The 13,068-nt window shown below is 42.2% G+C and overlaps 1 protein-coding gene across 4 annotated transcripts in view; it reads left to right on the top strand.

Annotated features, from left to right (window-relative positions):
- The window catches only part of GCNT2 (glucosaminyl (N-acetyl) transferase 2 (I blood group)), a 61,626-nt gene that overhangs the window by 23,897 nt on the left and 24,661 nt on the right, over positions 1-13,068 (top strand). For 2 of the 4 annotated variants that reach the window (XM_081827682.1, XM_006739826.3), the window contains exon 1: positions 112-1,154. The exons of 1 other annotated variant lie outside the window; for it this stretch is intronic. In XM_081827682.1, coding sequence (XP_081683808.1) covers positions 230-1,154 — 925 coding nt within the window. In that variant the 5' untranslated portion in view covers positions 112-229. Of the gene's footprint in view, positions 1-111; positions 1,155-4,004; positions 4,106-13,068 lie in introns of those variants that run through there. One more of the 4 variants, XM_031035046.2, reaches the window with a different exon arrangement.

Raw genomic sequence — 13,068 nt, 5'->3', positions numbered from 1 at the left:
AGCGGTGCGAGCTAGGGGAGCATCTCTCGTCCGGCCCGCGCCGCAGAGGATGGACGCCACGCTGGAGCGGACAATAAATGAGGATTGAAGGACTCAAGCCCTCTGGAGAAGCTTGCCGAAATTCAAGACTGGGAAGACAGGCGGTTCAACCTCTTCACACTTGCGGGTTAAGGGACTGGTCATTTCTCAATCCCTGGAGAGAGATTCCTTCCCCAAGGAAGTGAAAATAATGAACTTTTGGAGGTACTGCTTTTTTGCTTTCACTGTGTTCAGTGGGGTTATTTTTGTGATATTTTATAATAGCCCGTTACACCTGCCAAAGAATTTCGGGACGCTGAATAGCTCCAGTCACAGGTATTTTAGAATACATGCCTGTGATAACGCCTTAGAAGATAAGTCCACTTTTTTGTGGGGAAAGACCTTGCCATCACCTTTGGGGAGTGTCCCGTGTAAGGACTACCTGATCCAAAATCACTACATCACCAGCCCCCTGTCGGAAGAAGAAGTTGCTTTTCCTTTGGCTTATGTCATGGTCATCCATAAGGACTTTGATACTTTTGAAAGGCTCTTCAGGGCTATCTATATGCCCCAAAATGTCTACTGCGTTCACGTGGATGAGAAAGCCACAGCTGAGTTTAAGGAATCTGTGTGGCAGTTACTGAGCTGCTTCCCAAATGCTTTTGTTGCTTCCAAGGTGGAGCCAGTGGTCTATGGGGGCATCTCCAGGCTCCAGGCTGACCTGAACTGTCTAAAAGACCTCGCGGCGTCCAAGGTGCCGTGGAAGTACGCCATCAACACGTGCGGGCAAGACTTCCCCCTGAAAACCAACAAGGAGATAGTTCGGTATCTGAAAGGCTTTAAAGGGAAAAACATTACCCCGGGAGTGCTGCCCCCAGCTCACGCAATCAAGCGGACTAAATTCGTCCACCGGGAGCATATAGGCAAAGATGGCTCCTTTGTAAAAAATACTAATATTTTGAAAACCTCACCTCCACATCAGCTGACCATCTACTTTGGCACTGCCTATGTGGCCCTTACCAGAGAGTTTGTCAACTTTGTCCTCCATGACAAAAGGGCCATTGATCTACTACACTGGTCAAAAGATACTTACAGCCCCGATGAACATTTCTGGGTGACACTTAATAGGATTCCAGGTATGTGCTGATTTCCATTCCAATTTTTTCTTACTCATAGATTGAGTTCACTAACATCCAACGCTTCTAGAGAACAGACTTGTTTGAAATTATTTGAAAAAAAAAATTAATGCTTAGAAAACTATTAGTCTGGTTGCTTTTTAGTGACCAGCTTAGTGCCAACTGTCTTGTAACTCTGTGCGGTATAGTGATCTAAGAAGTATGCAAGAGCTGCCGGAGCTCTGGCAAAGCTGTCTTTGATCTGTATCATGTAGCTCAGTCTTTTGTTTGTGTGTGTGTGTGTTTTTTAATTGAAGTGTAATTGACATATACTAGCTCAGTCTTGTGAATGAATGCTTTTCATGTCCTTGATAAGCACAGCCATAACGTGTTGAAATTGATTTTTAATAAGCATTCTAGAATTTATGACTTGAAATAGGTAGTGTTTCTTTCAGAGCATGTCACACAGTATCCCATTCATCCTCAAAGTCATTGCTCAAAGTCGGTGGGGCTGTTTTTAGAATCTGTGAATCTTCTTTGGAAGTTGATAAATTGTCTCTTCAGTTAAATGTCTCTAATCTGAGACCTGATCAAGTACCCAGGTCTCAACTAACTTGGTTCAACAAAAACAGTCTGATATTTTGTTGTCGAGAAGAATGGGTAAAATGAATTGGAATCCCCAGAGCTGATCAACAGCTGGAGGTGATCCAAAGTAAATTCTCAATTTTGAAGTCACAGATTACTGGAAATTCCACTTTGCAGTCTCTTGATTTCATAGACTGGGAAGCCTTTTCTGTTGTTTATGATAATTTGGAAAGGGGTCCGAGGTACGCCGGGCCACTGAAGGCAGAAAACAGCTCCAAATTCCCTCTTTGATTCAGGACTGAGTTTCTTTTCAAAATTCTGTTTTCCGTATGTTGTCTGCGAACACCTGTGTGCCCGTAGCACCTGTTCCTGGTGATGGCCCAATAAACGAGTTTCCACTGTTGTGACAGCATGGCTGTGGTTATCAACCCTTGTGAGGGTGGCCCTATCCCTGCGCTTATGTGGACTATTGTTATCAAGGACACATTTGAGTGAGGTTTCAAGCTACCTTCATAGCTGAAAGTAGATTCATAGCTGTGACTCTTTTCTCAATTATTCGGCATTCCTAAGAGCCAAGTTGGAGTGGTGGTCACAAAGTCTACTCAGGGCAGAAAGAGGACAGGCAGGGTGACTGGGAACAGAGACATGTTCTATCCTGTGGGCTACTGAATTGTCAGATCACAAAGACTTGTCGGAGTGGGAGTAAACCAGCACTTACCAGAGTGTAGTGAGTGTTCATTCTTACTGTTTACAAATGACTATTTTAAACACATGTAAATATGCACTAGGTGGCATCTAATACTGTTTTGGTTAATATAGTTTGCTCCAGATGTATGTTCTACATCATTTCTTTCAAGGATAAGAAATAATCATTGTTATCCTCATGTACAGAGGAAGAAAAGGAGGCTTAGAGAGATTGAAGTAATATGCTCCTCTTTACACAGCTTGTTCAAGCAAAGCTGGGATCTAATCCTGGATTCGTGTGACCTGAAGTTTGAACTTGCACCAGGAAAGGAAGGAATAATCATTTCTTCTTTCCTATATCTAAAGCAAATTCCCGGGGCGCCTGGGTGGCTCAGTCGGTTAAGCGTCCTACTCTCGATTTCAGCTCAGGTCATGATCTCAGGATCCTAAGATCAAGCCCTGCATTGGGCTCTAAGCTCAGTGTGGAGTCTGCTTGTCCCTTTCCGTTCCCCCTGCTTGTTCTCACGCACTCACACGCACTCTCTCTCTCTTTCTCAAATAATAAATAAAATATTAAAAAAAAAAAAAGTAAAGCAAATCCCCTGCAGAATTCCCGAAAGGGGATAGGGTAAGGATGGGGGGGGGGGGAGGAGAACAGTGGAAGTAAACTCCACCTGACCACTTTAAGCTGGAAATAAGGTTAGCAGGAATATGGAGTGCTAGTGTGTGTGTGTGTGTGTGTGTGTGTGTGTTGGAACACAGTGAACATGCTGAGGCTTAGCAGGGCCACTGTGCCAGCTGGAGTCATGGGAAGGTGTCCTTGCCAGAACTGATTGCCAGCCCCACACAGGCTTCTGTGCCAGTTTCCTCAGTCCCCATCTGCAACAGGCTTTGGTCTGGCTCTTCCTTCTATGAGCCAGTGGAAATGGGAGGTGTTCTTCAGTTAATGTTCTTACAAAAGGCTGGTGAGGGGAGGAGCAACCAGGCTGAGACTCTGAACCTAATCACTGTGAAGTATCTTTTTTTTTATTTTTATTTTTATTTATTTTTTATTTTTTTTAAAGATTTTATTTATTTATTTGAGAGAGAATGAGAGAGAGCACATGAGAAGGGGAGGGTCAGAGGGAGAAGCAGACTCCCTGCCGAGCAGGGAGCCCGATGCAGGACTCGATCCAGGGACTCCAGGATCATGACCTGAGTCGAAGGCAGTCGCTTAACCAGCTGAGCCACCCAGGCGCCCCACTGTGAAATATCTTGAGGACTTTGTCTTTACAATGAGTAGAAGTCTTTTTTTTTTTAATTTTTTTTTTTTCTTAAGTAATCTCTACACCCAACCTGGAGCTCGAATTTACAACCCCCGAGATCAAGAGTCACATGTTCTACCGACAGAGCCAGCCTGGCGCCTCTTGTTCATTTTACATATACTGTTTTTAAGTTTACCCCAAAAATACAGAGAAAAAGAAAAATGATCTTTATTTTAGGCACCCTATTGTTCGTGAGAAACAAAGGACTACTGGATATGTTATTTATTTACATAGATCATATGCAGATATTTAGGAAGCTGATTTTAATTTAAATGCTTACGTTTTTCTTATTTGGAAGCATTTTATAATCCGGACCCAAACCGTTTGGTGGAACTAAGTCTCCAGCGATCTTTGCTTCCCAGAACGCAACAATGGCAAGTGCGTGCAACTCTCAGATAGGTTAGTACAATGCTTGTTTCCTTGCGTCAAGCTTTGCAGTGGCTTTTCATTATCTTGAGGATCAGGTTGAAGTTCTTATTGTGACATGACCTCCATGACCTGACTCCTCCTCCCCCTTGCCCTTCCCTGACCCATCTCTCTACTTTCTTTTTACTTGATGCCTCAGACTTCATGTTCCAGCAACTCCTTAGCCCTACGCACTTTCCCAATTTTCACTTAATTGGGGGGGGGGGGGCGCGGTCTTTGGGATATCCCTCCTACCATCTCTGTGTAACTCCGATTCATCCTTTATAATCCACCTTGGATGGCACCTCTGGAAGCCGTCTCCAATCACCCACCTCCCAGATCATTGGTACTCCGACTCTGGGTTCTCCTCTACTCAGTGCACTGCTACCAGCATTGGATTATAATTTCCTGCTAAGTGCGGATCTCCTCTGCCCTACCCCCTCAGCGTTTGGGTTCCTTAAGGGTAAGAAATAGGACGACCATCTTTGTCTTCCCGATCACTACCCCACACTACCACCTACCACCCTGCCTGACTTGAGGATTTATAGTTTGCTGGATGGCTGTGGGGAAGGTGTGGGGAGGGGCTAGATAGTTATGAGAAGCTTGGAAGGATGTATAAAAGTGTCCTGTCTCTGGGTGGGGTGGGGCGAATTTTCGAGTAAGGATTGGAGAAAGAGGAGGTAAGATACTGCTTGGAGGTGTCATTCCACAATAACGAAGTCCCACCAATGGTATCAGTAAAGAGAAAGAGAAAGATACCAGAAAGACGTTGTAGAAATTGGCAAGCCCCGGAGTTCCAGCTGAAATGTTAATAGGGCAAAGTTCCTCCTTAAAAAAATCTGGTTTCCAGGTAGCCGCTCTGGGCCCATCATGCATTCGCATCTGATTCCAGGAGAAAGCACTGGTACCCCATGTGGGTGCCTCCAGTTAGTTCCCACCTTACTTGCACCTGGTTTGAGTTTCTCCCACAACCTGGCACCCACCCAACCCTGCGGGTGGTACTTCTTCCTGACCTACTCAACGTTCCTGCAGTGGGCTTCTACTGCTGTAATTTGATCTAGGCTGCTTCATAGCTAATGGATTAGGAAAAACAAAACAAAACAAAAACCCTGAGTATAAGGAAATGAAAGGCTAGGAAAAGCCAACAATAGAAAGAAAACTTGAAACATTTCTCCAGGTGTAGCTCCCAGCAAATGTACACAGTGCGCCGTTGAGAAGCTATGTGTTCTCCACGGAAAGGTTACCAGGCCCTTAAATCTGGGCAGGGCTGGCTCAGTCCCAGTTCTTTTCAAAGTATGTATTGTATGCTCTGTACATCAGCCTAAATTTAGAAGTCAGTTTCGAGAACCACAAAGGATGCATTCAATCATGCTGACTGTACATGACCGAGAATTAGAAACATTGATGGCCTGGTGGAGTCCTGTCCTCATGAATGTCATTAGAACAGTCAGGTCTACCAGAAAGCTGAGTTTGTGTGTGTGGCCAGATGATAATCCACACTGGATGTGGAGATAAATTCTGGTTGAAGGAGAAATTATATAAAACAGAAACTTCCATGGGTCCTTATCCATTTAACAGTTTTAAAATGATACCACTTTAGGGGCACCTGGGTGGCTCAGTTGGTTGAACGTCCGAGTCTTGATTTCAACTCAGGTCATGATTTCGGGGTCATGAGATTGAGCCCCTCATCAGGCTGGGCGTGGAGCATGCTTAAGATTCTCTCTCTGTCTCTCTCCCTCTGCACCCCCCACCATGCATGTTCTTTCTCTCTCTCTCTCTCAAAAAAATAAATAAAATGATGCCACTTTTGTATAGCCAGATAATACCAAATACACATAATAAATTTGGATATGATTTTTAAAATATTATGTCAGTGATTTGGGCCTTTTGCCCTGTTTTTCCTCCATTAGAAAAGGGCTCAAGGCTCTTCTCGGGCCAGTAATTTGGGGCAGATTTATGATTTACAATTTATCCTGGCTCTTGAGTACCTAGACTGGTAAGTTTATATCATGAAATGGTGAGCTCTGGTAGAGAAACCTTAGGCAGGTTGCCTACTATTTAGATAATTAAGTTCTGCTGAAGCCGTAGGCAGTTGAAGGATCATTTATGATGCCTCCACGCATTGGCTGTGCTGTAATATTTGGATCATCTTTCCTGGAGAATCTATGCCCATTCTTTGCTCCCCACCCCTGTGAAGGAAAAAGCCCGGAAACACTGCTCTTAATTAGCTTTTAATTCCTAATCTCTAAAACAACATTATGCAAGACAAAAAATTGGATTAAAGTATATATGAAGATTTAATTAAATATAAATACCATTATGATTGGTAAATATTCACTGAGCTTACCATGACTTGCATTCTGGCGGAAAGGATTAATGTAGCTACCATTTCAGAACTGGCAAGACCATTTGTCCAACATTCTTTCAACCTGCCATCACTGTCTACAAATTGTATAAGACAAATCTTTTCTAGAAGCCTTAGTTGCCTTTTTTTAAAACAAAAACATAATATTGCATTTCAATGACTCTTTAAGCAACAACATAAAATATTTTGTATATCAAAGCCCTAATAAATGTATAATCAATGTCAAAATGATCTCTAACATAAATATCTCTACTCTGTTTCTCTGAACCATTACAACAACATCTCCTTCCATCCGCCTTTGAGTCCACACAATACTATGAAAAGGACTGGGGAGCCAGACAAAGTTGAAGTCCCGGATCCTATTATTTGCTAACTATGTGGTATTGGCCTTAGTGTATGCTGACCCCCAGTTTACCCATCTGTGATGATGGGAATAATAAATAGCACTTAGTTCCCAGAGAAGTTATAAGTATTAAGTAAGATAATGCATATAATGCAGTGGTTCTCAGACAGAGCCCCAGAACCAACAGGGCCTGTTGACACAGATTGCTGGGCCCTCCCCCCAGAGTTTCTGATTCAGCAGGTCTGGAGCAAGCCCCAACATCTGTATTTCTAACAAGCTCCCAGGGGATCCTGGTGCTCCTTGTCTAGGAGAACCGCTGATCTAGACCCTCTCTTATGGAGACTGGCCCATGTATAGATTTGCAGCAAATGTTGGTTCTGTTGATTTCCATCAGAGACTCTCCTTGACTGAGAAAAAAAGGCAGCCAGCAGGACAAAGGAAACTGAGGGTGTATAAATAGGAAAAGCTGGACCGGTGGTGGTTGCAAATAGAAGTTGTTGTAAAGGTGGTGTGCAAAGGCCTGGTGGGAAAGTATTCCTATTGAGCAAATATCCCCTGCGCTCAGGAATGAGGCAAACCCGCTGATGAGTTTTAGCTTGGTCCTTATTAGCTTGGTGACTGTGGGTAACTCTAACCTCAGACACCTCATCTATACGGTCCTGATAACAACAGCTACTTAATAAGTTGTTCTGAGAGGGGCACCTGGCTGGCCCAGTTGGTCAAGTACAGGACTCTTGATCTCGGGGTTGTGAGTTTGAGCCCTATGTTGGGTGTAGAGATGACTTAAATAAATAAAGCTTACGCAAGAATTAGAAAAAAAATAAGTTCTGAGAATTAAATGAAAAAGTTGAGTGTCATGAGTGACAGGATAAGTGTTTATCCACTTAGTAATATGAATATGTATAAAGAAAACTTTAATGTGGTCTAGAGTTCCTAAACTAACTAGATCCTCAAGGTGTTAAATACAATTAATTTAAATATCTTTTTACTATAAAAGCATGTCTACACTATGGCTCCACCACCAAGTACAACTGGATGTAGATATACCCAGAGAAAACCAGGAGGAAGTATAGGAAAATGTAAGCAAGTTTCACATGTTGGGATGGGCACTTATTCTTTGTAATTTTGATTTCCCTTGGTGTAATCGGTGTAATTTTTGGAACTACTAAAACAGTTCACTTGGTCCTCACACGAATATTGCTGGGTGTGTATTATCCATAAGAAGTGTTTCCTTAAAAATCCAACGGATGTCAGTATTGTCTTCAGGACTTTATTTTTGTGAACACATCAGGTGAAAGGAACAGGAATTGGGATTCATAGGTTGCTTTGTTTTCTGAAAGCATACCGTGCCCCAGAAGGGACTTACGTGGTATTTGTTTAGAACATAATATGATTTCTCAGAAAAGGAAATCAGCACAGCCAGGACCTGAAAGAAATGAGAGCTTTTTCACAATCATTCTATACAGGTTTTTTCTGGCGCAGCCACATCCTTCCCATTTTGGGTGTTCAACTTCCTCAAAGTTAAAACAAACGTTACCCCTCCTAACTACTCACACAGGGATAATTTATAAACCCTAATACGAAATTCACCAACACGCAGCTCCATAACCCTCTTGTGCCCATCAACCAGTTTCTCCAACTGCCAACATACTACACAAACCCAAAGCCAGAAAACAAAATTTATGAAAAATCTTTGAATTGACTCTATAATTTTCAGACATGAGTAGCTTCCTCTTTTCAAAGGAAATATAAAATTCCAGTAGTCCAGGCTGAGGCTTTCTGCGTATCCCATGATAGTGTTTTGCTGAAAAGTGAAAATCTTTTTATCCAACCTAAACTTTTAGGATCTATTACATCAACCAGATTGTGTTTTCTTCTCCAGCCCCCCCCTTTTTTTTAATGGACAAAGCTGAATCTACAAACTCTTTAAGCCTTAGAAAGCAAGAGTCAGAATGATGCTTGTTATGTTATTAGGAATAGTAAAACTCATTTAGTGGGATAGACCCTTCCACCTGCAGTATTCAGAGATACTTTTGTTCATCTCTTGTTGCTACTGAATATCCACTTCCTCTATTTAAGAAAAACACAACAAAAGAAGGACAAGTACACGTTCTTCTTATTTTAAGAGTCCTTGTATGTTGACTTGGAAATGACACAAGGATATTTCACTTTCAGCTATATATCAATGTATTTAACATGACCACTGGTTCTCTCAGAGCCTTCTCTTTTTTTCTTTTTAAAGATTTTATTTATTTATTTGAGAGAGAGAGAGTGAGCGAGAGAGAGAGCATAAGCAGGGGGCACAGGCAGAGGGAGAGGGAGGAGCAGGGTCTCCGCTGAGCAGGGAGTCCAATGCGGGGCTCGATCCCAGGACCCTGGGATCATGACTTGAGCCAAAGGCAGATGCTTAACCGACTGAGCCACCCAGGCGCCCCAAGCCTTCTCTGCTGGGTTCAGTCATCTTGTTAATTTTTCACATGTGTGATTTCATCTGAGATTCCCCAGGTTTCAAGCTTCCGAGCTTTGCACGAAGCTCCTCTCATCTTGCAGGACTGTGTGGAGGGACGAATTTCAACGTTGGCATCCCAGCCTCATCAGTTTACAGCTGGTCTGACACTGGGCAAGTTTACTTTACCAACCTGAGCCCGAGTTAATTTTTGGTTTTAGGAATTTAGAGAAAGTTTGGAAGGTATTTGGGAATTTATTAAAAAGTAAGATTGTGTATTGGGCAGTTCTGATTCAATTTTACTCCCCAATATATAAATATGTAGAATAATGCATTTCACAGCAGTGGCTCTGACTTGCTAGTATTTCTTTTCAAAGATGCTTGTAAAAGAGCCAGAAGAATCTTGAGGTGGCTCTAAGGAGGAGAGTTTTGGATGACCCCAAAGGACACTCAAGAATTAGAACAGCAGGGGCGCATGGGTGGCTCAGTTGGTTGAGCTTCCAACTCTTGATTTTGGCTCAGGTCATGATCTTGGGGTCATGGGATCGAGCCCCATGTCAGGCTCCGAGCTTGACGGGGAGTCTGCTTGAGATTCTCTCTCTCCTCTGCCCCTCACTCTCTCTCACCCTCTCTCTCTCTTTTGCTAAAATAAATAAGTAAATCTTAAAAAAAAAAGAAAAAGAATTAGAACAGCAGTTTGTGGACCTTGAGTTTTTTCAACACTTCACACTGCACATCTAAAAACAGTAGAATACTAAACAAATGGACCGTAAGTGTTACGAGCCTGGTGTGAATGTTTTATTTTCCTTTTCATAAGTTCTTCACACTCCAACCACTGCAGTGACCACATAAGAAGGGCCAATGACCTAGGTATGCACACTGCAAAATTATCTTCTAGCCTCTGTTCTAGCCTCTGTCCTTGTAGGACCCTAGGTACGTCACCTAACTTCTCTGGGCCTCAGGTTCCTCCTCAGTAAAAGGAAAAAAGGTGGGCTGGGTGATCTCAAAAAAATTCTCCTGCATTATTTTGCTTTAACTCTGGAGCATGCAGTGGAAGGAGCAAAAATTTTACACATTCATTTACCTGCTGGCTGATCTTGAGCAGTTAACCTATCCTATGTGGGCCACAGTTGACTCATCTATAAAATGGAGACAATACTAGCAATTTATAAGATGATGGAGAAGGTAGTTCCCAGTTCAGCCTTCGTTGATTGTATGACCATTTCCATCCTGCCTTTTTTCCAGTATAGGATTACTGGAACAATGGCCTCTGGGCAATGAATTTCTCTCCTTGTCACAGTCACTATGTCTATGTTTAGATGCCAACTGCTACTCCTGCCAGCATTTAATAAAACTCAGGCCAATCATCATAGGCAGTGGGTGTGGGTGATTTTTGTGCTGTAAAATTCTAACCAAATGAGGATGTCAGTTACTGAGTACTAACACAATAACCCCATTTGCCTGGCTGTCTTAATATAGCACATTTCTCCTTGTTTCTGGAGAGTATTTTCTGGGCACGCCCATAAATACTGAGCTAGATGAAGGCTAGTGTAATATATAACTGTGGGGGAGAGGAGGAGGCCCTCTGGAGCCAGACGACTTGGTTTCAAATGCAGTTTTGCAGATGTCTAGTGTATACAGTTTGAGGCAAATGATGTAATCACTCTGAATCTCAGTTTCTGTATTTGTAAAATGGGGACAATAATGGTACCTACTATTGTAAGTGAATTATGTGTAGTAATACATATCAAATGCCAAAAATCGTGCATAGTGCCTGGTAAGTATTAATAACTGTTAGGTTTTTGTTTTTGTTTTTATTCCACCCAACTGTCCTCATTAAGAGACAACAGGAACTGGGAAAACACAATTTTTCCATGATGCAAAGGCTTCTGAGATTACTACAAAGGATCTGGAAGATTTTCTGGATCTCAGACAAAATCAGCTTGAATTTCCTCTCCCCCCCAGCTTCCAATACTACTCTCCTTGTGGGGAAATGAGAGGAAAAGAGTAACTGTAGTATGACACTGGTTAGTGAGAGTATTTGTCTCACGTGCATCATTTTTTGGTGGGCAAGTTCATGCTTAGATACGAAGAAACACAGGTGTTCAACAACAATCCTGTGTCAATGTTGGCATCTTGACTCTTGAGGATACCTACAATTTCCAGATAACCTCAATCTCCTCTCTGCCCCAATTGAAAAAAAAATGCAGTATTGTTTCCACCAGAATGAGGGGGCACCTGAACCAGGTTGAAACAGTATCTCAGGAAGCATCTGGTCCATCTCCCTGTCCGCTTCCATCCATTGTGTCCCAAGAAGGACATGTGGAGTGAGGAGTGTGCCAGATGAAAGACATGGCCTCATTTACCTTCAGAGCCCTCCAGTGGCCCACATGGAATTGAGAACTGTGGTAGAATGAGGAATGTGGGCCCCCTTCCCTCAAAGGGGAGGGGGTTCAAACCATGGCTTCTTCTAGCTCATGATTTGGGCAGATCCCTTCAATTCTTCAAACTCCATTTCCTCAGCCTAGGAATGATACTGCTAATTTCATGGTGGTGATGGGAAAGGAAGCACGTGTTGTTAAGATGAATCAAGTGGTAACTCTTAACTGTACCGTAACTCTATAATTAGTAACTTATAACTCCAGCCAGAACTCTAAGGCCCATAATGCCACTCCTGACTCACAGAAGGTGCTCACTGAATGTGGTTTTGGGGATAGGTTTTGTTTTTGTTTTTGTTTTAAGTGGACCATGCAAGAAAGAGTAAAAACTTGGAATGGCTACTTCATGAAGAACAAAATGACTTTGTGAAGTGAAATGGGTAATTTTGTTTCGGAGTTGGAAGGGATGTTCGAGTCATTTAGGTTTAGAGAAACCAAGCCCAGGAAGGTGAAGTGATTTGTTTGGGTCACCTGATTTAGCAGCTGAATTGGGTCACGATGATGGGACTTCTAAGTCATAATACAATAGTCTGTCTATTTAGTGCTTCTCACAATTTATTTCTGAAATACTCTAGATTTTGGAGCAAAAGGGCAGTAACATTTTGGTATGTGTGTTATCCAATACTGAAAGATAAGTTTTCATGATGAGATTATATAAATGTGTTCCAAATTCATCAAAAAAGGTAGTGAATATTCATATTCCTTAAATGAAAATTTTTTATTGGTATACTACAAAATGGAATTTTTCAATATATCCATTTACCATGAAGGAGACCTATTCTGTTATACAATATTGTTGAATTTGGAGAAGCTTCCTTTTTTATTTTTAAATTCATACGCACTTTTCACAGAGGCCCATGTGCTCTGACAGTTGCATGGTGTCATATATCCACTACCACGTTGGCAAATCCTGACCTGTTCTCTATCCTATGGTTTTGCCTTTTCCAGAATGTCATAAAAATGGAATCTTAGAATATGTAGCCTTTGGGGCCTGGAAAAGCAGCTTCTTATTCAGCCTCCTTAAAAATCTTAATGAATATGGAGTGCCTGGGTGGCTCAGTCGGTTAAATGTGTGCCTTTGGCTCAGGTCATGATCCCAGGGTCCTGGGATTGAGTTCTGTGTTGGGCTCCCTGCTCCTCAGGGAGCCTGCTTCTCCCTCTGCCTGGAATAAATGTTGTGAGTTCCAAGGTGAATATGATAGTTTCTTATAGACCCTCTGGCGTCTTAATAGCTATTGATAATTGGTTCCGTTTAGCAGACTTTCCCCATATTATTTATATATTATTTTCCATAAATAATAGAATCAGTTGGAGCTTTTATTATTAAAAAAAAAAAGCATGGTCATTTTTAGTAATATTATTCAC

Source organism: Leptonychotes weddellii, chromosome 8 (assembly GCF_054177405.1).
Source record: "Leptonychotes weddellii isolate Sample4059 chromosome 8, ASM5417740v2, whole genome shotgun sequence".
In the NCBI taxonomy this organism is placed as follows: domain Eukaryota; kingdom Metazoa; phylum Chordata; class Mammalia; order Carnivora; family Phocidae; genus Leptonychotes; species Leptonychotes weddellii.
The sequence above is the reverse complement of the archived record's forward strand: the minus strand, read 5'-3'. Positions and strand labels throughout refer to the sequence as shown.